At 46.6% G+C, this 24,402-nt stretch overlaps 1 protein-coding gene across 9 annotated transcripts in view; it reads right to left on the bottom strand.

Moving 5' to 3' along the window:
• LOC142804149 (caspase-2-like) overlaps positions 1–24,402 on the bottom strand; it is a 161,672-nt gene that overhangs the window by 127,914 nt on the left and 9,356 nt on the right. The window contains exon 4 of one of the 9 annotated variants that reach the window (XM_075890754.1): positions 635–22,906. The exons of the other annotated variants lie outside the window; for them this stretch is intronic. Within the exon in view, the coding sequence (XP_075746869.1) occupies positions 12,819–14,000 (1,182 nt within the window). The 5' untranslated portion in view covers positions 14,001–22,906 and the 3' untranslated portion in view covers positions 635–12,818. Of the gene's footprint in view, positions 1–634; positions 22,907–24,402 lie in introns of those variants that run through there. 9 annotated transcript variants of the gene reach the window in all.

The raw sequence follows: 24,402 nt of genomic DNA, 5'->3' as shown, positions 1-24,402 counted from the left end.
AAAGACTAATGCTAAAACTATCCCAGTTAAACTTAGACCCAAGTGTACTAAATTGGATCAAAGCATATCTAACTAGCCATTCTCAATTTGTGCATGTTAATAATAAATCTTCTGCTTACCTCAAAGTAACATCAGGCGTACCTCAAGGTTCAGTTCTTGGCCCCCTCCTGTTTCTGATATACATCAACGACTTACCCCTCAGCGTATCCTGCGAAATCCACATGTTTGCAGATGACTGTGTAATCTATCGGACGGTAACTAACACTCACAAACAAAATCTTCTCCAGAACGATCTTAACCACATTCGAGATTGGTGCGATAATTGGCTTTTGTCTCTTAACCCTAACAAATGCAAACTTGTTATGTTTACCCGCCGTAAGAATCCTTTCATTTTTTGATATCATATCGCCAACGTCCCTGTACAATGACAACCATCCTACAAGTATCTAGGTGTCACATTGTATTGCGATCTCACTTGGAATGCGCATATTACTAACGTCATTTCATCGGCAAATAAAACTCTGGGCTTCTTGAAGCGTCACCTACGTCATGCACCAAAACGTGTGAAGTTGCTGGCATATCAGTCCCTCATCACATCGAAACTCGAATATGCCTCTCTCATGGAACCCGCCCCAAACATACCTCATTAACGACCTCGAATCTGTCCAAAATCGCGCCGTTCGATTCATTCACTCCCAGTACTCATACGACATCAGCATTTCATCCTTGAAAGCACAATTCGGTTTATCACCCCTCTATGTTCGCCGCCGTATCGCCACCCTTTCTCTCTTTTATAAATTTTTTCATTCTTCTCTCAATGCAGCTCCTTACATCCTCCCCCTGACATACATTTCACACCACACAAGCCATCCATTTCAAGTGTCCCGTTATCGCAACAGAACTGCCACTTTTTCAGCTTCTTTTTTTCCCCACGCCGTCAAGGATTGGAACGACCTTCCCTGCTCCAGTGCTTCAACCACCTGCCCATCATCCTTCACGACAAATGTTACAAATCACCTGTGCTGTGAAAACTAACGTGTTCAAATGTTCTCTTTTCTTGTGTATCCACCCCTTATGTAATACCCCCCAGTGGGGTCCTTAAGGAAATAAAAATGAAATGAAATGAAATGAAAAAATTCATGCCACAAAGTATATGGGGCAATTTATATCGTAATCAAAGGGTATTTCGCGACTAAGCTGTACTTCCACACCACAAATAAAGCAGCTGTAGATGAGTTATTAGAGATAACTAATTAACTATCCTTGGTGAGACTGCAGTGAACTGTGTGCGAGCTTTAACACAGCAAAAACAGCGAATCAGCGTCAGACCGGTCAGCAGACGTTATGACAAGTGTAAGGAGGTTTATTGGGCGAACCTAATGGACCGACGGAAGATTGGAGATAACCACAGGACGAGGAAGATGGTGGCGCTCGAGCGCCGATATCGTGGTACCTTTCTCTGTGATGATGCTTGTTGTTCTGTGGGGTTGTGATCATTCCTTTATTATAATTGGCCCCATCAAGAACGATAAAGCCGTCCTGGCGTTCTAACAGGTGGGAATAAACAGGTCGAAGTACGACTTCAAGCGGTACACGAGAACAACATTGTTTCCATGCTGACGATAGTCAGCGAGCGGCGTAAGAAATTCAATGGTGTAACGCGCAATGTCCCTGTGGTATGGACCATGTTAATTTGAAAATAGCTTCGTAGACAGACCAGACGCACAGGGTGGTACATACAGCCATACAAGGATCCCAGGGGCGATTTTTGTGGCAGGAAGGTGGTCGTCATCGCAGACCTTTTTCTGGCGTTGCTGGTCGGTCGTAGCAAACTGCTTCGCTAGTTGGTAGCATTCTTTGGTGTGACGGGTGGCTTCGGACATGGTCATGTACTTAGATGTATCTGGTGCGTATGGGAGCAAGGTGTCAGTTGTGTGTGATGGTTGACGTTCGTATAGAAGGAAAGAAGCCAGTGGTACTTGGGTAGCAGTGTTGTACGCATAGGTGGCAAACGGAAGAACCAGGTCCCAGTTCGTTTGGTCAGATGCAACATGCTTCACGAGCATGTCACCCAGGATCCAATTAAACTGCTCAGTCAAGCCATTCGTCTAAAAGTGGTAAGCAGTACTCATCCGCTGTACAATATGGCACTGGTGGAGAAGTGCTTGAATTACGTCGGATAGAAATACATGGCCCTGGTCACTGAGGAGTTCCCGAGGAGGGCCATGACGTAGCACAAAACAATTGAGGATTGACAAGCGGCCAAAGTATGGCCCAGCACTCTTTTTCGGTAACATTATAGTTTACCTCAGTCTTGGTGAGCCTGCTGCTAGCGTAGGCATCGACATGGTCAGGGGATCCAGGCTTACACTGAGCAAGAACTCAGTTGCAGGATCCCAGTTGCAGCCGTGGGATCATAGTGACGCAATATAGGTAGTGATGTCAGAAGATGGCGAAGAGTGCTGAACGTGGGATCACACTCGGAAGACATGATGTCGTTGGCACTGCTTAAAAATTGGGCCAAAGGGGCATTTATAGAGCCATAGTTGTGTACAAAATGATGAAAATAGGCAAAGCTGTGCAACTGTTTTACACTTGTTGGTTTGGGGAATTCAGCGACAGCGCATAGTTTAGCTGGGTGGGGAAGAACGCCATCTTTTGATACAACGTGATCGAGAATGATGAGCTTCCGAGCAGCAAAGTGGCATTTCTTGAGATTCAGTTGCAGCTGAGCATTCTTCAGGCATGTGGGGACATGTTTGAGGTGTACAAGGTGTGTTGCGAAATCAAGTGCAAAGGCGATGATATTGTAGAAGTAGCAGAGGCATGTGTCCCATTTCGAATTCCCCAAAATCAAGTCCCTCATGCGCTGGAATGTGGCCGGCGCATTGCAGAGGCCAAAAGGCGTGACATTGAACTCCTATTGCCCGTTTGGTATCACCAAGGCTGTTTTTGGACGACCGGCATCAGCTAAGTGCACCTGCCAATACCCCGAGCGTAAATATAACGACGAAACCAACTCGGCACATCGTAAGCAATCAACAGCGTCATCAATCCTAGGCAAAGGGTGTACGTCTTCGGGAGTGATCTTATTTAAGCGCCTGTAATCCACGCAGAAGCAAATTTAACCATCTTTTTTCTTAACAAGAATGACAGGTGATGCCCATGGACTTTGGGAAGGTCGAATAACGTCGCACTTGAGCATATCGTGAACCAGTTCGGTGATAACCTGGCCTTCACTGGTGGAAACACAGCATGGTCGCTGTCATACTAGTGCCTTGGTATCTGTGTTGATGTAGAGAAAAAAAAACTGGAAGTTCGGCCAAGGGTAGGTCGAGCAACATCAAAGAATTCACAAAACTGGTAGAGCAGCTGGAGAAGCTCAGAGCGTTCAGATGACGATAGTCCGTCGGGGAGCGATGAATTGAAAAGCTCAAAGATGGTACATTGGAAGGATTGAGGGCACTAATGACGTCGTAGTCACCGGCACAATCTAGCAGCATGGTAAAAATTTGTTCTTTGTCAGTGGCATGCACGTGTCCAAGAGATTCACCTTAAAACAGTTTGACGGGATACGGAAGGAGATCGATGAGGCAGCGAACACTGTTTCCATCAGAAATGGGGAGGGTTGAATAAGGCAGAAGTGATTTTCAACTAAGAAAGAGCCTTGATGGTTCAAAGAATGCAGCTTCGTCTCTAATGCCGCCACGAAACATGGGGAGCACACAGCTGCTGCCGGAGAAATTTCAGTGCCTTCTTTGGAAAAGAGTTTGTGTACGGCAGGCTGAATGTGGTCTGTTGGTTGGTTCTAAAATGGGAAGAGTTCAAATTCAGATTTTGCACAATCAATAACGGCGTGGTTACGCTATAAAAAATCCCATCCAAGTGTGATATCGTGTGAGCATGATGAGAGAACAATAAACTCAACAGTGTAGCGGTCCTTTGCGATGATCAGTCGGGCAGTGCAGGCGGCTACAGGCCAAACAGAGTGCCTATTCCCTGTTTGCAAGGACATCATATAAAGAGGCATAGTCACTTTTCGGAGCTTGTGGCATAGTTTGGCGTCTATCACGAAAATGGCAGCACCGGTATCAACTAGAGCATATGCACGAGTATCTTCTACAAATAATTCAACAATATTCGACCGCAATGTTCGAGGATTTGAGCATTTCGGCAGCACAGTTCTTGCCTTCTGAACTGCGACGGTTAGTCTTCCTCGTGTTCAGGAGCTGGCCAATGAGGCATTGGTGACAGGGAGTGACAATGAGGTGAAGGTGAGCGACCAGACATAGGTGAGCGACTAGACGCGGATATTCCCGTGAAGACGAGCTTGACTAAGGATCCAAATTTTTCAAATGATATGGACGAAGGTCTATGAAGCAGTTCTGTGTCAGGTCGTCTGTGTATCCCGGCACGCGACAACGGCAGTATCGGGCGATATGGCCGAGACCACCGCATGCGGAATAGATGGGCCGGTCATCACGCGTTCTCCAGGTATTTGCGGTGAGGGGAGCAGCCCATGCGGTGATCGAGTGAGTTGAGACTGTGGTAGCAATGGGTGGAGCCCTTGTGGTGGACAGCTGAATGGGGGCTGACGTATGCAGCAGTCACAGGAACGGCGGGAGCTAGTGTAGCTGCTGCCGCTTTAGCGCCTCAGAGTAAGTAGGAGGCGCGGTGACTAGGAGCAGCTGAAAGGGCACCGGCATAGCTTCGGAAATCAGCTCCTGGAGCACATGTCAGAGCATGAGAGCCAATGATGGTGGGTGTCGCAGCGGCTATTGCTGTGAGAGCTCCTGGCGTTGAGCAAAAGGCGGTATAGAAAGTTGCCGAGCTACTTCTTCTCGCACGAAGTCTTTTATTTGTGCGAGAAGGTTTGTCTGGTCAGGCACGACTTCCAGTGCAGTCACTGGTTAGATTATCTGGGATGAACGTCGCGTCTGAGATTTTTGCCTCCTCAATTCATCATAGCTCTGACACAGTCACGACTTCGACCACAATGCTAGGAGACTTCCCGAAGAGCATCTGGAAAACGCCATTGTCGACACTCTTCACAATGTGCTGTATTTTGGCACTCTCACTCAAGGAGGCATCAACGTGCCAGCAGACATCGATTACATCTTCTATATATGAGGTGAAAGCATCACCTGGCTCCTGTGCATTAGTGTGCAGATGTTGCTCAGCACGTAGCTTCCATAAGGCAGGGCGACCGAAAACAGCGAATATTGCCTCCTTAAAGGCGGACCACTTCGCGAACTCTGTTCGTATACCAAAGCTTCGCCACGTTGGTGAGATCAAAACTGACAGTGCCCAACTTAGCAGCGTCATCCCACCTGTTGGGTCCACTAATTTTTTTTTGTATGAAGACAGCCAGTTTTCGACATCCTGGTCTTCGGTGCCCACAAAGATGCTAGTGAACCGGGCCGGGGCAAGTTGTGGCCACGAGAGATACTGTCTGTTGGGCAGCGTCAACTTGCATGGTCGACGGCATGGTACGGGATCGAAGTTCAGGGCATAGGCAATATGGTTACCCAGCACGATCCACCAAATGTAAGGAGGTTTATTGGGCGAACCTAATGGAGAGGTGGAAGATTAGAGAAAGCTCCAGGACGAGGAAGATCATGGGGCTCGAGGGCGGATTTCGTGGTGCCTTTCTCTGTGATGATGCTTGTTGTTCCCTGGTGTTGTCGTCATTCCTTCATTAGCAGCAGCCTTCACAAGTTCTACGAGGCGTTGCCTCTGTTAGACTTTTCTCAAGGGCTTGACTGGCTCTGGTCCTATGGGCAGAATGCTGACTAAATCAACACGTATTTATACAGAACCACTGCGCCAAACTTCTCAAATTGCTCTGGTCAAGGAAGCTTCTTTTCACTTAGCTAACATCATTCTAACTCGTATATGGCTGGTGCCCCGAAGGTTTCTCCTGGAAGAGTTGCTTGTGATTGAGATATTTTTCATATCTTATTATATCCCATGCTAAGTCCACTTCTCAAATCATCTAACATGTAAGACATCGAGGCAGCTGCTGTGTGGATGACTAATGGAAGAAATTTCAATGCACAGAAACGCTGAGCCGAGTATTGATTGACATCTATCATGCACGGCCTCGGTATCTATTACATTGCACTTAGCAGAGTAATACGCATGTTTATTGACGTGTTGATCGACTGAAGGAAGCGTAGGTGTGTAATGCAGGTTCTTTTTATGTTAGTTAGAACTCTCTAGCACTAAACCTGTGAGAGTCTTATAGAAAACCAAAGCAGCTTGGTTTCCCTAAACCCAAACAAAATGTTCAATTAAAAGGTGAAAAGACAAAGATTTCCTAAAACCAAAACACTTAATAAAAGGCTTACTGCACGTGGTAGAACATTCAGATTGAGAACCAAACTACAAGTCATTTACCTAAACTAAGCTATTCAGTTCGAACACAGGTGAGCGGCGGAATGGTCAAGAGCGTTCAGTCTTACCAAACGGAAATGCTTGACTCGTGAAGTTGACAGCAGCCAGCCAGTTGCAAGGAACGAACGCTGGCTGGTGGACGACCCGTCGAAAAGTCAAGGCAATCCAGCCAGGCAGCCCGGTTCCCAGGTCGGGCCTGCAGCTTAACTGCCGCTGCTTCTTGCCTGTAGAAACTGAAGTCTGCAGACCCTGGCTGGAGTTCAGGACCGGATGGCTACGGTCCCCTTGAGCTGGAACCCAGCGGCAGGAGGTCCCCGCCGGTTGAAGTCTTGGAGGCTCGGGTCTGAAACCCGATGGCAATCTTCAACGTCCAGCATGGTGACGACCTTCAACTCGCTACGTCCTCTTCGAACTCCTTTCCTCCACTGCTGCTTGGGCTTCCTATGTCCACGAAATCTACTGATCGACTTGCCATTGAAGATTGTGGGGTTGCCGTGTTACCCGCTCATTGGCACTTGAAATCTCCGTGTTCCTTTATCATTGGATATTTTCTCCTTTATTTTATTGATGTCCTGCTACGTGTTTTCGTGCTCTTGTACTTTATATCTTCTCCATTGTCGTCTTCTGCCTTGGCCACCTTTCGCACCCATTATTCAGTCTTTTCCTGCTGCGCGCTTTTCCAAGATGCGTACTTCAAACACGCACTTCGCTAATCACAAGATGCCATGTAATTTACATTGCTGACCTCCATATGAACGAGTTGGGCATTTATAAAAGAAGCTGCACATGCCTTATACCCAATCATGACAATCATGATAGAGGGGCACCCACACTGGTTGGAAACAGCATGAACGAAGAACAAGCCATGGAAGAGAGAAGAAGGTGTCTAGGACAGTGCAGCCCGCAGAGTACCTTTGCTACAGTCACTGTAGGCTCCCACCTTGCAAGTACCGACCAGGCATGTGACAGTGGCCAGACCCAAGCTTCTCGTCACCAAGTGTTGGCCAGAAAAACCAGCATCTCTCCTGCGAAAATCAGCAGCAACCATGGCTACCATGGCTTTCCTGCCGGTCGCCGGAGATAGCTCGCTGTCCTTGGCGTTTCTCTCACCCAAGCGCATTTTCACAATTAATGCAGGCCCTACTTCTGGCAACAAGCTGTACGAGAGTGCAAGGTTCCACCGATGTGTTCAACAAGCAGGCGAGACAGCTGAAGCTTTCTTCATGGCACAGAGAAATATGATGAAACGCTGCAATTACTCTTCACAAAACATATAGGAACGACTGGTCCACAACCGTTTTATCATTGGCCTCCGTGACATCAAATTACTGGATAAGCTGTGCCGCAATCTAAAGCTTACGCTAGATGAAGCGCTACTTGATGTCCGTCAAGCGAAAGACACAAAGAAGGAAAGATCAAATCTTTCAGCATGTTCGCCAGCAACAATAACGCATCCCGAAGCGATAAAAGTGGACGCAGTGAAAGTCATGCAGAAGCGCCCACAGCAGCGAGAAACGTGCATCGCAGTTGCCCCATGGACCCTTGTTTCTTCACCTAGTGGATTTTGTGGCCTTTCCTCACTTGCCCACTCCCCCACGCGTCGAGCAACCTGCAACAAATGCTGAAAGAAGAGCCATTCTGCAGAGGTTTGCCGGGCTAACAAGCACCTTTCCATTATGGAATCGGGTGCTGTCAGTTCGAAGGGCAAAACATAGACCAAGTTCGTCAATGTAAAAATGAACGAAATGTCTTTATTCTTCAAAGTTGACAACGGCACCAAAGTCGCAGTCGTCCCCAGAAAATTTTCTAAAATTCAGTCATATCATGAGGCACCAGAAGGGGAACTTTCAAGACCGGCGGGGCAACCATTGGACATGCTGGGAATGTTCATCGCCACTCTGCAGTGGAAGAACGAGTCAGCAACGCATTGACTTCACATGCTCTGGTCACAGGTCACGCCACTTCTTGGGTTTCCTGCTATTCAGGAGATGGGGGAGGTCAAGTTCGTGGGTACGGTGGTCAAGATGCAAAGCAACCAGGCGGCATCAGACAAGTTGTTCGGTGGTTTGGGCGAGCTGCAAGAATCTCAAACTATACGCCTAAAACCAGATGCTGTCCTCTATTCGCTGCTGGTCCCAGAATGCCGGCCCACTATCTACACCGCGTAGCACGACATGCTTGAAGTAGAGGACATGATCAGACATGTGACGAAACCTACAAAGTGGTGCACCTATATGGTCAATGTACCGAAGGCGTCCGATTCATACCGCATCTGCGCCGACCTCACCAATTTGAACCAGGTAATATTGTAACGGGTCCAAGAGAGGAAAAGTCAAAAACTAGTTTCTTATGGGCGAACTTGTGCCCTGAAAATTATGTGCGAAAAGATGGAAGAGGCCGCTAGAGCGTTCCAAAAACAAAAACTGTTCCTCTGCCCACGCACCTTCTTTTTCTTCGCAGCTCCAACCCACACTGGCTCGTGCCTGTGAACAAGAGGCATGAGTCGTGCGGCCCCAAGCAAGAGTGCGCACAAGACTGTGGACGCTGATTCTTCATAATGTCAGATATTGTAAACAGTCTCTGTGGCATTAGTCCCCCTTCGAAATACGCATCGTCTCGATGCCCGATGGAGAGAGGCAAACAGAAAAAGGGAGCGCTTTCATTCCCTCTCACAATACGGATTCATACGAACGACGTGTAGGATTTCTGCGCTGTTTTGCCGCTTTGAACAGATGTGTCCATCGGCGATGACTTTGTAGTTTAGGTCACTAATTCGTCGGAGAGCCTTGTAGGGGCCAAAGTATCGACAAAGAAGCTTTTCTGATAGGCCGCGGCGTTGGAGTGGTGTCCATATCCACACTCGCTCGCTTGGGTTGTACTGAACTTTTCTGCGGCGCAGGTTGTAGTGGCTTGCGTGCTTGTTTTGCTGTTGATGGATTCGATGTCGTGCCAACTAGCGTGCTTCTTCAGCCCTTTGCAGAAAGTCGTCAAGTTCAGATGGCTCGTAATTGTCGTTGTCTACTGGCAACATGGCACCTAGTGTCGTAGTGATAGTGCGACCGTAGAGCAGCTGAAATGGTGTGACTCGGATGGTCTCCTGCACTGTCGTATTGTAAGCAAAAGTTGCGTATGGCAAGATTTCGTCCCACAATTTACGCTCAATGTCAACGTACATCGACAGCATGTCAGCGATTGTGCGGTTCAGGTGTTCTGTCAACCCATTGGTTTGAGGATGGTATGCAGTGGTCTTCCTATGGCTGGTGTTAGTCATTGTCATTAAGGACTGCATCAAATCAGCCGTGAACGCTGCTCCTCGATCGGTAATCATGACGAGTGGGGCTCCATGGTGAAGAACAATATTCTGAACGAAAAACTTCGCCACTTCCGTTGCCGTTCCTCCCTCAAGGCAGTCGTGTATCGTGTCAAATAGTCAGTCGCAACTATTATCCACCTTTTTCCTGATGCCGACATTGGAAACGGTCCGAGGAGGTCCATTCCAACGTGTTGAAATGGAGTCGCAGGTGGCGCTCTATAGGCTTGAGAAGGCCGGCCGTCTTGAGGGGTGGTGTTTTGTGCCTTTGACACTCGCGACATGTCTTGACGTAATGCTTCACGGACGCTAGCAACTTGGGCCAGTGGTATTTCTGATGAATTTTGGCGAAAGTTCGACTCGCGCCCAAGTGACCCGCAGACGGTTCATCATGGAAGGCTTCTAAGACTTCATGCCTCATGGCTGATGGTACAACGAGTAAGAACTTCTCCTTGTTGTGTTTGAAATTCCTCTTGTAAAGTGCATTATCTCACAGGCAGAATGAGGATAACCCTCTCTTAAATACACGAGGAACTTGTTCGTCGTGCCCTTCGATATACTTTATTAATGGGAGCAGTTCCATGTCAGCCCATTGATGTTCGGCGATTTCTGAGGTTTTTATCACACAAAGGAGTGGGAAGTCCTCTTCTTCTGAAAGAATCGAGTAAACTGGTGAACGTGATAAGCAGTCAGCATCATCATGCTTTCTGCCATACCTATATACGACCGTAATGTCATACTTTTGGAGCCTAAGACTCCATCTCGCAAGCCGTCCCGATGGGTCTTTTAAGCTTGCCAGCCAACAAAGTGAGTGGTGGTCGCTGACGGCACGGAACGGCCTGCCGTAGAGATATGGCCTGAACTTGCTGATCGCCCATATGACTGCCAAGCACTCTTTTTTGGTTGCAGAGTAGTTTCTTTCTGCTTTTGAGAGGGTGCGGCTAGCATATGCTATCACTTTCTCTTCTCTATTCTGCCATTGCACCAGGACCGCACCTAGGCCAAGATTGCTGGCATCTGTATGAACTTCCGTATCTGCAGTTTCGTCAAAGTGGGCCAGGATAGAGGAGCTTGCAAACGTTTCTTTAGTTCGTTGAATGCACTGTCTTGTTCCGTGCACCAAATAAATGGCACGTCCTCTCTTGTGAGTCTTGTTAGAGGTTCGGCAATTTTCGCGAAATTTTTCACAGACCGCCTATAATAAGCACATAAACCCAAAAATCCGCGTACCTCCTTCTTGTCTTTTGGCTTGGGAAACAGCCCCACGGCCACTGTTTTCTCCGGGTCCGGGCCAACACCTTGAGCGCTGATTACATGACCGAGGAAACGAAGCTTCTCGAATCCAAACTGGCATTTTTCCGGTTTAATCGTCAAGCCGGCTGACTGGATAGCCTGAAGTACCGAACGTAGTCGCTCTACATGCTGTTCAAACGTTGCTAAAAACACCACAACACCATCCAGGTAGACTAAGCACGACTGCCATTTTAGGCCTGAAAGGATGCTGTCCATCATGCGCTGGAATGTTGCAGGCGCACAACACAGGCCGAATGGGAGTGCTCTAAACTCATATAGACCATCCGGGGTTCGAAAGCAGTTTTTTCACGGTCCCTTTCATCCACTTAAATTTGCCAATAACCGCTTTTTAAATCCAATGAAGAGAAATACCTTGCGTGCCGTGGCCGATCCAACGTATCATCAATACGCGGCAAAGGATAGACATCCCGCTTGGTCACGCTGTTCAGCTTTCTGTAATCAACGCAGAATCTCAGCGTGTTATCCTTTTTCCTCACAAGGACTACAGGCGACGCCCACGGACTATTGAATGGCTGTATGACATCATCCTCCAGCATCTCTTTCACTTGGCTCTTTATGATCTCACGTTCCTTCGGTGATGCTCTGTACGGATTTTGGTGTACTGGCCTTGTAGCTTCATCTGTTATTATTCGGTGTTTAACAACCTGGGTCCACTGTTCTTTTGACGAGGTAGAGAAACATCCGGTGAAGTCTCTTAGGAGGTCTTGAATGATTTTCTTCTCGTCTGGGGATAGATTTTGGCTGATTGCAACTCTTGCCACGACATCGGGCGCAGGTTCCAAAGTAGGTGGCCCTGACACCAGACCACATAAGTCCATCACTGTTTGAAAACCGTGCAGGAAGGCGATAGCAGTATCCTTTGCAACGTGCTGAATTTCGTTTCCAAAATTCGTGAGAAATACATCGGCACATCCACCATGTAATTGAATAATGCCTCAAGCTACACAAATGCCTTTCTTGAGCAGTAGTTCGATGTTTGCATCCGCTATACCTTCAGAATCAACGGATGCTTCATTTCTTACACCGACTATTACGCTGCATCGTGGCGGCACGGTAACATCACAATCTATAACACGTAATGCAGTGTATTCTGGCTCATTTGTGTCTATGGCCAGTTTGGTCGAAAAAGAGACACTAGAATTCTTCAGGTCGATTATAGCTCCGTTTGCTAGCAGAAAATCCATTCCGAGTATTAAATCTCTAGAGCATTCCGGAAGTACGACAAAGTCAGCAACGTAAGTAGCGCCTTGAATTCCGATTCGTGCGGTACATCTTCGCACAGGTGTGATGAGATGACCCCCAGCCGTGCGTATCTGGGGTCCACTCCAAGGCGTCAGGACTTTCTTTAAATCCTTTGCGGCAGCGTAACTGACAACCGAATAATCAGCACTTGTGTCAACTAAAACGGTAAATTCACACCCGTCTACGGTAACACGTAAGTCTGAAGAAATTTTCTCTTTACCTAACCTAGTTGTAGTGTTCCGCTCGTAGCTGCACTGGGACCTTGACGGAGGATCTTTAGTTGGTCGTACATCAGCAGCCTTGCCTCCATAGGTCGCTGGCTTCAGTTTTCCTGATGGGGACTGCTTGAACGACGGTGTGTTGAAGTTAAAGGTGGAGAAGGTGAACTAAATCGTCGAGGACTGGGCGATCGATAGCGAGCAGGTGCTGGTGATCTAAGCTGATGCTGGAAACCGGCAGTTGGAAACAGATGGCCGGACAAGTAATCTTCAATTTCAACAGGTCTTTCGCCATTTCGGGGGCATGGCGCGTTTAGAGAAAACCCACGGAGACCAACTCATCTATATGGGCACAATCTGTACAGGTGTCCAGCTTCGCCGCAGTGAAAACAGAGAGGTGTCCTGTCGGGTGTGCGCCACACGTCACTTTTTCGTGGCCTCGAGTTAGCTGGATAGTTTGAGCCACGCGAAGCCGGTCGGTAGCCACTGGGAGCTGCAAACGAAGCAGTATGCACGGCGGGCTGGCGTACGGCATCGGCGTAAGTCGGTACGGGGTGTTCCTGCAATTGCTGTTCAAGTCGAACAGGTTGCACCTCGGATTCGGCTTGAAGAATGGTGTGGCGAACTTCATCTCTGATCATGGTAGTCAGAGACGAAACTGGCGTTGCGACTTGTCGGGGCAGCAGCTTCTGGAGCTCTTCCTTCACAATGGATCGCACCATTTCCCTCAATGCTTCGCTGCTGCTTTCCAGGTTTGCTGAGAGGACATCCGCAGGAACGCTACTCGTGTCATGATTGTAGTTACGGGAGCGCTGCTGCAATGCCCGCTCTATGGAGGTGGCTTCGTTGCAGAATTCAGCAACTGTACGAGGTGGGTTGCGTACCAAACCGGCAAATAACTCCTGTTTGACACCTCGCATCAAGTGACGCAGCTTTTTCTTTTCGTTCATGTCCGGGTCAGCGCGTTTGAAAAGGCGGGACATGTCCTCAATATACATGCCAACGCTTTCGTTCCTGCGCTGGTTTCTGGACTGTAGAGCGTTCGCCTTCTCCCGACGATCGGTGCTGGCATATGTAGCTACTATTTGTCGTCGGAATTCTTCCCATGTCGGTATGAACGCTTCGTGGTTTTCATACCACGTCCTCGCTGCTTCCTCCAATGCGAAGTACACGCGACGCAGTTTCCTTGCTTCATCCCAGCCGTTGGTTTTCGCAAGCCACTCGAAGTGTTCTAACCAATCCTCCACATCCTCGAACGTGTCGCCGTGGAAGGGCTCAGGCAAGCACGGTGGAGACAGAATAAGTTCCGATGATGTCACCTGGTAAGCCATCGTTCCGTTGTCTGTGGACACTGCTTGTGTTGCCGGAGCACTGGGGAGGGGTGCGAATTCAGGCGGCTCTCCTCGGAGGCGGCGGCTTGAACGCTGGTGTACCGGAGTCAGTTCGCCAGGTTCCAATCGTTGAGGATCGGGGCTTCGCTCTCTTGCGCCAAGGGGGCTTCCAATCATACCCAGCACCATCCACCAGAATGTAACGGGTGCAAGAGATGAAAAGTCAAAAACTAGTTTATTATGGGCGAACTTGTGTCCTGAAAATTATGTGCAAAAAGATGGAAAAGTCCGCTAGAGCGTTCCAAAAACAAAAACTGTTCCTCTGCCCACGCACCTTCTTTTTTTTCGCAGCTCCAACCCACACTGGCTCGTGCCTGTGAACAAGAGGCATGAGTCGTGCGGCCCCAAGCAAGAGTGCGCACATCTTCATAATATCGGATATTGTAAACAGTCTCTGTGGCAATATTGCGTCAGCATGATATCTTGCCCATCATCGACCGAGTTTTGTGAGTGCTGGGTAATGCTAAGGTGCTCTCGAAGATTGATGCCTCATCAAGCTCTCATCAAGTAAAACCGTCAGAAGAGTCAGAAGAATCAACAACATTCATCATGTCGTTCGTACACTATTATTAGCATCAACTGCCATTTGGTATAACGTCCATTCTCGAATACTTTCAGTGCCAAATGAGCTACATTCTCAAGGGTTAAAATGGCATCGTAAGCCCGATCGACAATATTTTATTTTTGGCCACAATTTTGCAGAACATGACAGCCGGCTTCAGTCAATGCTGAATCAACTGAGAAATGCCAGGCTGACCCTGAACAAGCCAAATATCAATTCCGCGTGACAAGCATCAAGTTCATCAGTGTTATCTACGGCAGCAGTATTTCGCCGGACCCAGACAAGCTTGCTGTTGTCAACAGCATAGAATCTCCCGTCGACGTCGGTGGCGTTCGCAGACTATTCGGCATGGTAAACCACATGGGACGGTTCTTACCGCATCTGTCAGAGGTGACTGCTGCCATTTAAGGAATGCTCAGCAAGAAAGTGACTGGGTGTGTGGACCGGTCCAGCAGGTTTCCTTTCAAAGTTGAAAGGCAAGATGACATCCAACTTCTGCATGGCTAACTACCACCCACTGTACTCACCATCGTACCCGCTGATTCCATTTCGTTTGGTTTAGGTGCCGTTTTGCTACAAGACCAACCCAGTAGGAGTGCCAAGCCGTGGCCTACGCATCACACCCCCTCACACCAACAGAGCAAAGATACAGCCAGACGGGAAAGGAGGGCTTGGCAGTTGCATGGGCTGTCAACTCGTTCCACAAGAATGTCTGGGACTTACACTTCACCATCGAAACCGATGACTTACCCCTCATTTCCTTGCTTGGTTCTATGAATGTCGACTTTTACCCTCAAAGATCGAAAAGATTCGACCAAAACTCATGAGGTACCAAAACACGGTTTTGTATGTTCTGGGAAAGCTGCTGGCAATGGCAGACAAGCACTCAAGAGCACTGGTCACACCAGAGTCCCCAGTGGAAGAAAACCAAGTAGAGTTGCACATCAGTGAGGTTGTTGGCAACATTGAGGAAGGCGCAGCAGTTAGCCTTGAAGCAGTTCGTCAGCACCAGTTCATTAATGGCGAGTGCATTGGCAAGGTTGGCCTCGAAAAAACAAAGTTCCATCAAACCTCTCGAAGTATTGAAAGTACCAAGGTGAGCTGACCATATGCAAGAGACTGCTTCTGAAACGAGGGCATTTGATGAGTCTGGAGGCACTGTAGAGGGACGTGCTAGATTCTCTTCATGAGGGTCCCATCAGGGTTCACACCCTGATATGTGTTAACCTATGCAAAACACGTGCGCAGGATGCTGCTTGGGGGCCTCATATAGGCGAACACATTGTGCTGATGATGGATTCATGTGAATGTTGTGCAACTACCAGGGTCCAGCATGCCGACCTTTTGCTTCCAACCCCTTCAATGGAGTGCCCATGGTAACAAGCGGGTGCAGATTTGTTCTACAAGGAGGGACAAAATTTTCTGCTACTTGTGGACTACTATTCACGCTATCCAAAGGTTACCACACTATGCAACATTTCCAGCCAGTTATATTGGCTATCAAGAGTGTCATGGCTCGATTCAGCATACCGGAAGTGCTTCGAAGTAATAATGGCCGCTAGCTTTCCTCACACGAGTTTGCAATTTATACCCAGAACAATGGGTTTAGTCACATGCGCTGTAGCAGGCTGTCAACACTGTGAAGGATCTGCTCCACAGAGCATTGACCAGTTCCTCACAATGTTGGCGTATCGTGACATACGAGTGCTAGTGAATACCTCGTGTCCCAACTCGTCATGAGGCGACAGTTATGGGCACTACCCAAGGACCAGGAAAAGCTATCACCGGACCTTTTACGACCGGACGTCGTCTTCCAAAAGAATGCCTTCGCCAATAAAAAGGCAAGCTTGGGACTTCAACCATCTGCATGGGGCGAGAAAGCTCTGGGACCTCTCTTCAGGAGAAAAAGTGTGGGTAACTGATGCTGAGCGCCAGGTCAAATTTCTTAGCCGAACCCAGCATCCATGATCGTACATCGTCGAAACTCTTAATGGAGTTATACATAGAAACTGACCGCCCTCGTGCCTTTTTCTCTAGACCCCAGCGCATCATCCCCAGCGTTTCTTCCAAGCCCGAGACCAAACCAGGAACACAGTGTCAGCCAGCAGGAACCATCACCTGCCCAGCACGATACAAGTACCAGGGCAGACACTGACAACATACCACATCAGGTTACCTGGTCTGGGAAACAATTAATCTCACCCGGAAGACTGAATTTGTAGATCTAGAAGGGAAGATGTAGTGTTGTTGTACTTTGTTGTAGTAATCCTATTTATTTATTTATTTATAACATACTGCGGTCTTGGAAAGACCAAGCAGGAGAGGCACAAAAACTAAGTGGAAAACACACGTAAGCATGATAGATGAATGATGTGCACAAAATACAAGAAAATAAGTACATTATACAGAGATATATAGATGAGCTTAAACACAGGTTAATACGACCTTCAGAACAACGGAGATGGGTCTATCTCTCTATTATACATTCACAATTGCTATAAACAGTAAAGCAAGCCGAGTACAGACTACAGTACACACAATATGGCACGCTCAAAATGGCAAATAGACTGAGATGTGAATACCACTTCAGGCAGTGAATTCCATTCCGATACTGTACGTGGAAAAAACGAATTCTTGAACATGTTTGTGTGGGCTCGATACGGAAGCAAATTGTGCGTGTGCCGATGTCTTGTGGGGCGCGATTGAAATGGCTGAATGTATACCGATGCATTTACCATTGTGGAACTAGTATAAAGAGCAAACAGCAGTTGCAGCCAATCAATTTTTCGTCTATCTTCCAGGGTTGAAATGTTATTCGCCAGCATTAGAGAAGTTGGTGAGTCAGTGGTCCTATATTTTTGAAACTGAAGCGTATAGCGCATCTTTGCACCATTTCAAGCCGGTACTTATCTTCTTTAAGGAAAGAGTCCCATACGACTGAAGCGTATTGCAGTTTAGAAAGTATTATCGTTTTGAAGGCCAGTAATTTGACATGAGTTAGTGACGCTTTGAATTTATGCCCTAAAAAGCCTACCTTGCGTGTGGCAGATGCGCAGATGTTTTCTATGTGTTTTGAGCACGACAGAGTATTGATGAACGTTATCCCGAGGTATTTGTACTGGCTTTTTTCTACCACTGGTGCACCATTTAATGAATAAGAAAACTGAAAGGGTTGTTTTTTCTTTGTTACATGAAGTAGAACTGTTTTGTTAGCGTTCAAGCTCATACCCCAGGTAGTGCACCACTGACCAATTCCCGTCAAACTGCTGCTTAACAAGACTTGGTCATCGGTGCCAATGATTCTCTTGAAAATAAGACAGTCGTCTGCAAACAATTTTATGGAAACTCTCGGGTCAATAGCAGATGTTATGTCATTGATGTAAATTTAAAAGAGAAACGGTCCCAAAACACTGCCCTGTGGAACGCCACATGTTACACCAAGTCTTTCAGATGCGCACCCGTCGACTTCCACAAACTGTGTTCTGTTTGTTAAATATGATTTGATCCAGTTAATTATAATCACAGAAAGGCCCAAAGAAATAAGCTTAGTGAGTAGTTTATCATGGGGTATGCCATCAAAGGCTTTACTGAAGTCAAGAAAGACTAAATCTATTTGGCTGGATGAATCTAAAGCTTGTGCGATTTCATGAGTGGTTGTAACAAGTTGAGTAGTGATAGAAAGGCCTTTGCGGAACCCATGTTGGAACTCGGAAAGGACACTGTTTCCAGAAATTTGTTAATAAAAGAGGCGATTATGTGTTCCAAAATTTTGCAGCAGGTTGATGTTAGTGAGATGGGTCGATAATTTTCCATTTTCCAGCTATTTCCTTTTTTAAAGACAGCCACAACGCGAGCTAGGCGCCAATCATCAGGCAAGACTGAGTGGCCCAAGCATAAACGAAAAATGGCGGTCAAAATGTGCGACATCGGCTCGGCATAACGGTGCAAAAAAGCATTTGGAATTAGGTGGGAAATCCTAGGTGGATCTTTGGAAATCCTAGGTGGGATCACTTACACGAACACTAGTAACTCACTAACAGAGGGTGGCACTGAGTGTTTACAGAGATGTATATATAAGGTATCAATACACAGTACAGGACATTTAGTTGGCAGCCCTGCCACACGTTGCATCGTCCTTTCATTACTCTCGACAGTCTGAAGCGCATCTCAGTCGTCACCGCGTGCATGAGTGCATCTATGCCTTGCCTAGCTGCAAAGCCGCAGCTGCAAGCTATGCGCCCTGCCATATGGTGAAACTGTTTTCTTCTTCTGAACATTTATTTCCATGCACTGTTCGCGTCTTTTAACCATTTCAGCTTCCTCTTGGCTTATTTTTAGTTTCGCATGCTCTATTTATTTTCTGTCACTTGCCATCTTTCTTTGTGTTCTTTAAATATATTGAGTGTTGTAGATCCGTTGAGCACAAGTCTCTTTTCCTGATAATGGTTATGACACTGTTTTTTTTTTCACAAACCTACACGAGAGTGCAATTATTAAATAGCCTCACGACAATTGGCTTTTTTTTTTCAATTTTTAGAAGAACTGTTGATAAGTGTGTGTTTGACAACCCGCTACACATATAAAATGTCATTCGCTACACTGTCCCAAACAAACACACTTAATGCATCGTGTAAAGCCAGACACTTAAAAAATGAACCTCTTGTGAACACCGCACATTTCTTCCGCATTCATACTGTCATTCAGAAAACTGTATGTCACACTTCACATAACATCACGATACCTATTTACAAAAATGAAACTCCGACATGCTTGGTCAAAATCCGAATGTAACAGCCAGTTATTTAACTTAACACTCAAGTAATTACGTCCCAAACAAGCCTTACTACCCTAATCCCCTGGCTAGACAAAAGAACTGAACAGCCTTGGAAAGATTGCTCATAACGCACTTACTATTTGCAATTACATGTAAAAAAAGTCGTATACTCAGTCGAGTTCCTAGTCTCAGCGTAGGAAGGATTACATACTACCTGACCACATTGCCACTGAGCGCGTTGACACAAGAACCTTTGAACAACCGATTTCTGCAGTTGAATGCCTTGCTTTAGTCTATAAGCTTCAGATTGAACTGACACCTTCAAAGAATGGACTTTTGCACCAGAAGACACCACAGTGCAGAAACCTTGCTCACTCTGAGGTCATTTTTTTTACCACTTTTGCATATTGTTCTCCAACAACACTACCGACTGCTCCATTAGAAGAATCTTGCCTGCCCATGTCATTGTAAAACCCTGACGGAGCTATTAACTTATTTCTTCCTTTCTCAAGGGTGCTTCTACACTGTATTTCAATTATTCCACACAAATGGTGTCTTCACTCAGTGGAAACATAAACAGTGCTCTATTTTTTGGAAACTTGTCTATGACTCTCAACAATGCCTGTAGCATGCACCTCGTTCAGCAGCAACCGACATAGGGTTTTTTGTGAAGCTTTCGCACATTGGGATGTCGTAAGCTTCAGTCACCCTTGATATGTTTGAAGAACCGGCTTGTATCTTCTCTGGGGATAACCCCAGAAAACAGACTATATAGGAACATCTATTGTCCTTACATTAGGGTTTTCTCTATATGCACTTCACTAGTCAGTGTGCAGTTCCGTGCATCTTTCTGAATAGCGACGTCACTTTCAAAGATACTCATACCTTATAGCAGTCACATCTGCCACGAAAATACCTCGTTATAATTTGTTATAAATTATTGTAACACTGTATCTATATCAGAACTACAGGTAATTTACTTTGTTATAACTGATAATTTCTTATAATATCCTAATTTGTTATATTGAGGTTTGAGTGCACGTGACTGTTTCGTTTTTGCCAAGTTATGCCAACCCATACTTAGGTCTGACCTGAGAGTTTCGTTGGGCTCACTGCAACTCTCTGTCTGGTAGCGCCTTATTGCCTCTCTTCTACCCCTAAAAGCTGAATCCTTATCTGAAGTGTATTTGTTTCATCTGTTCAAGTTCTATCTCCTTCCTACCCTATTTTCTTTAAAACTCCAACTGCTGTTTCCGTGTGTCTACTTCAGCTTTCTCTTGGTTCCTAGCATGATGCCCTCATTTCTTTGCCTTCTAACCCCATTCGCTTAGCCAACTCTTCTTGCCCTACTCATCTAGTCTCTATGCATCTGAATCACACCACGGTGTCAGAGTCTCGTTTCGTCGCAGATGCCAATTGTCACGAAACTATTTGAATTAACACACTCGCATGTAGATTCATAATTCAAGCAGTGATGCATATGTCACCCAGAAAAGATGAGACCACTTGTACACATGCACGCAACTCTAAATATATTTACAAGACAAAAAAATATTTCATATAAAACAACCATTCAACACTCGCAATCAAAGGTTCGGAAATAACTCATCATTATTGAACTGAATGAGGCAAACGCTCAAGAGTTGTTTGAAAGCATAACTGCCCATGATGAAGGCACAAACACCATCGGGAAGAACATGCACTGGCGTTGGAGGCAGATGAGATTGTGGTGACGCTCGACCACCGTCGAATCGCAGATGGATGCACTCAGCGAGTAGGGGTCAATGTTCGGGCGCTTGTCGACGTTCACCAGTTGAAGACTGTACATGACGGGCAGATGCTGGTTTTGTCTGGCCAATGCTAGACGATGAGAACGTGGGTCTGGCCAATGCCAGATGCTTGGAGGAAGGTTGGGCAGATGCCGAGGTCAGAGCCTGCAGCAGCCATTGCACAAGAACTACGCTGGCCGCCACTCCGCGCTCTGAACACCTTCTTCATTCCGCCACATCTCGACAACGCCTCGGCCATGTCTCATTCTTTTTTCGTGTTGCTTGCAAAGCAGCGTGGGTGCCCCTCATTGGTGAATTTTCTCTAGGGTCACTTCATGTGCCCAGTCTGTACATTTCCTTCTTCATTGAATACATCATGACGGCTTGTGTCCACCCACTCAGTTGTCGTCTTTGCTTTCTCACACAAGTGCATTCACGCACATTTCAAAAACCTTACTGATTGCATTCACGCAATTTTGAAAATCGGCACTTCTTACCTCATATCACGCCATCTTGCAGGCTACAGTCACCAATTTTAGCCTCGCTAGGGCTAAATATTCTGACTTTCGAGTGTGAGAGGGGGGGGGGGGGATTCGTCATGCATGAGGTCTCTGCCACTGTTGCCATTTGCAGGACGGCATCGCCCCTGTATAATATATTGGTGATCGAATAAGACATAACGGCAGGAATCCGACCACACATTGACTAAAGCATACACACTGATTCCGAAATATAGAGATTTTCTTTCAGGGTCATGTGTCCATACATAGTTACTGAATGGATTCCCCCCTGAATAAAAATATACTTCAGACCAGTTATGTCTGAGTTGCTCATGAATACAGCTATTAAAAAGACGGAAAAATATGGGACGAAGATAGTCATGTGTGGACTGTGAATAGAGAGCCTTGGATTAGCTAGTTGCCAAGTATAGCAGCGACACCCATCAATTACGAAAATTTCAGGCAAAAGCCACTAACAGCGCAGCGCCTAAATGTTAAGTAGCTAAAGAAATCCTGATTCGTTGTTTTGGAATGAAACTGTTATACCTTGAGCAAGATAGACATAAACCATGTAACACAAAAAGGTATCTCATTAAAATTAAACAATGTTAGTCGCCCATGTACAAATTTGTGCATAAGGCTTTGCTGCTTCATTATATAAATATATGGTAGCTAATTAGATAATGTATCAAAATATATTAAGATACATCTGGCAGGTATCGTATCAGATAAAATTATCCCAAAAGCATATTGTGTCTACATCTCAAATAAGTATTGGCCGAGTATCTTGTATTGTAACGCGATACAGTTTCAAAGTATCTTTGCCCAGATTAAATACAAGCCAGCTTAGTAGCCTGTGATAGTGCTTGTGATGCAGGGTTCACCCCTTCTCGAGTCCGCAGTACACAGCTCCTTTGTGACACTTTACATGCACATGAGGGAATGGCACCCTAGAGGGCGTAGACGAAGGGTAAGCCCCTCGGGTCAGACATGGCCAAGTATAAAGACCATAGGTAAAGCTGACTTATCCGATTGTTTGCGTTCAGCTGAGGCTATTCCACCAAGAGTGCTCTCCCCCTTTACCCGCTCCAAGGAGCGGCACAGCAAGACTGGACATACCCTAGTTAGGACTGTCCCCACTAACAGAATGCAGCATACCAGCCAACGCATTGCTTTGCAGACTCGGGCCAATTCGGCCTGTGGTGCACATCTCCCGCACCGCATGCAAGAGGAAGTAGGCCACCCGCGCGATTTGCTGTGAGCCAGTAGTTACATGTATAAGCACGTGTTTCCACCTTGTTCCTCCATCGCTGCAGCCACGGACCACCCGAATCCCGCTCTCGAAGCCTTGGCCCCCCCTCTTGGCCGTGCGAGCATCCGAAGACAACCGCCCATTGCCTGTGACGCATCATGTGGGTGTGGCAGGGGCTCTGTAACTCGAAAGACTGCAACTCAAAGTAAGCTCGATTACACGGTCATGTAAAAACCCATACCGTTCTGACACCCCTATATCACCAATCTGGATCAGTCCTGAACCTGTAGCGAGATCCTCGACCTGAATCCCGGCCTCTTAATTAGCTAGATTACAGGGTCTTGCAAGTTCCCCTAGCCCTATTGGTACGTATCTTGAACTCTCTCATAAAGGAAGCAATCCCATGCTGAGGCCTCTAAGAAGTTGGATCACGGATGTTTATCAAATTACCCAGCCAAGTCTGCCCAGTTCGTATCCCATGCCCCCTACAGGCAGTGAGATAACGATGGTAGTTTTCCTTGGATGCTTGCCCGTTCTAATCTGTTCATGTCTACCGTCCACTCAGAGTGAACTTTAATCAACCACCGCACCCCCAGGCGATTGGTCACAGAGGTCCGCTACAGACCTCTAGTGTCTAATGTGTGGTAGCTTGCCCAAGATAAACGGTGCCACAGCACACTGACACATCGCAGAATGACAAGCTTTTTCAGCCACAGGGCCGATAAAGATGCTTATTTTTTTTAACTTTCTTTCATACTCTGAATAATTTGGACTTTTTGAAGGCTGCTGCCAAGTACAAAGCAACGGTTAGCAATTGTACTCAAGAAGACCACAAAAACAAATAAAAACTATTGGTTTAATGGGTATTCTGAATTAGATCAAGCCCACTGGAAAATGGCCAGTCACCCAGTGTGCTTCTGCAATGCAGGCACCTGTGCATACCTACCGAACTTTGGCTATCGCATATGTCAAGAAACATGACCAGAAAAGTCATTCCGCTTGATGCCTGGGCCCCCTTCAAAGCAAGGACATCATTTGCATCAAAGGGTCGTCATGGAATCGCGAAGACAAGGTGATGGCATCTCCCTATCCCTCCCTACTGCTATTACATAAGACGTGAGAACCGTAAAATCTTGCCGTGCAATAGCTAGCATTTGCTGGCTACCAAGGAGCAATTCGTCTCGGACAGTGGTTAATGCGGTGAGGAGACCTCAATCCAGGTAGTGACATACACTGTCCAATCATCGCTAAAAAATTGAACTGTCCCGAGTGGAGGAACCAGATCACCAGTACAGCTACCCTTACAGTCCACGAGGGCAATGTGACCACCTGATTGTGTTTGATATGACAAGAACTCCAAATAGATCAGCCATTGTTAAAGGAAGTTTATCATGTAAAGTTGTGAAAAAAGGAGATGTTTCCCAGTCAGCATGTACAGCTCAAAGCTCAGTCATCTCTTTGACGTGACAACTGTGTTCCCTTTCTTTTAACCCCCTTGCCGAAACTGCCCTTTGAAACAGTTTACACATTGCATCCTTGACACTGGCATGCATCTCTTGATTCCACACAAAATGAAACACTGAAAAGCAATAGCCATTCATTGCTAATACCCCACACTGGCTCTATTGAAAGTAACATATGCATAGATATATATATCTTATCTGGCTTTCCTTT

Source organism: Rhipicephalus microplus, chromosome 3 (assembly GCF_043290135.1).
Source record: "Rhipicephalus microplus isolate Deutch F79 chromosome 3, USDA_Rmic, whole genome shotgun sequence".
Taxonomy (NCBI): domain Eukaryota; kingdom Metazoa; phylum Arthropoda; class Arachnida; order Ixodida; family Ixodidae; genus Rhipicephalus; species Rhipicephalus microplus.
Note: the sequence above shows the minus strand (reverse complement) of the source record. Positions and strands in the feature narration are given on the sequence as shown.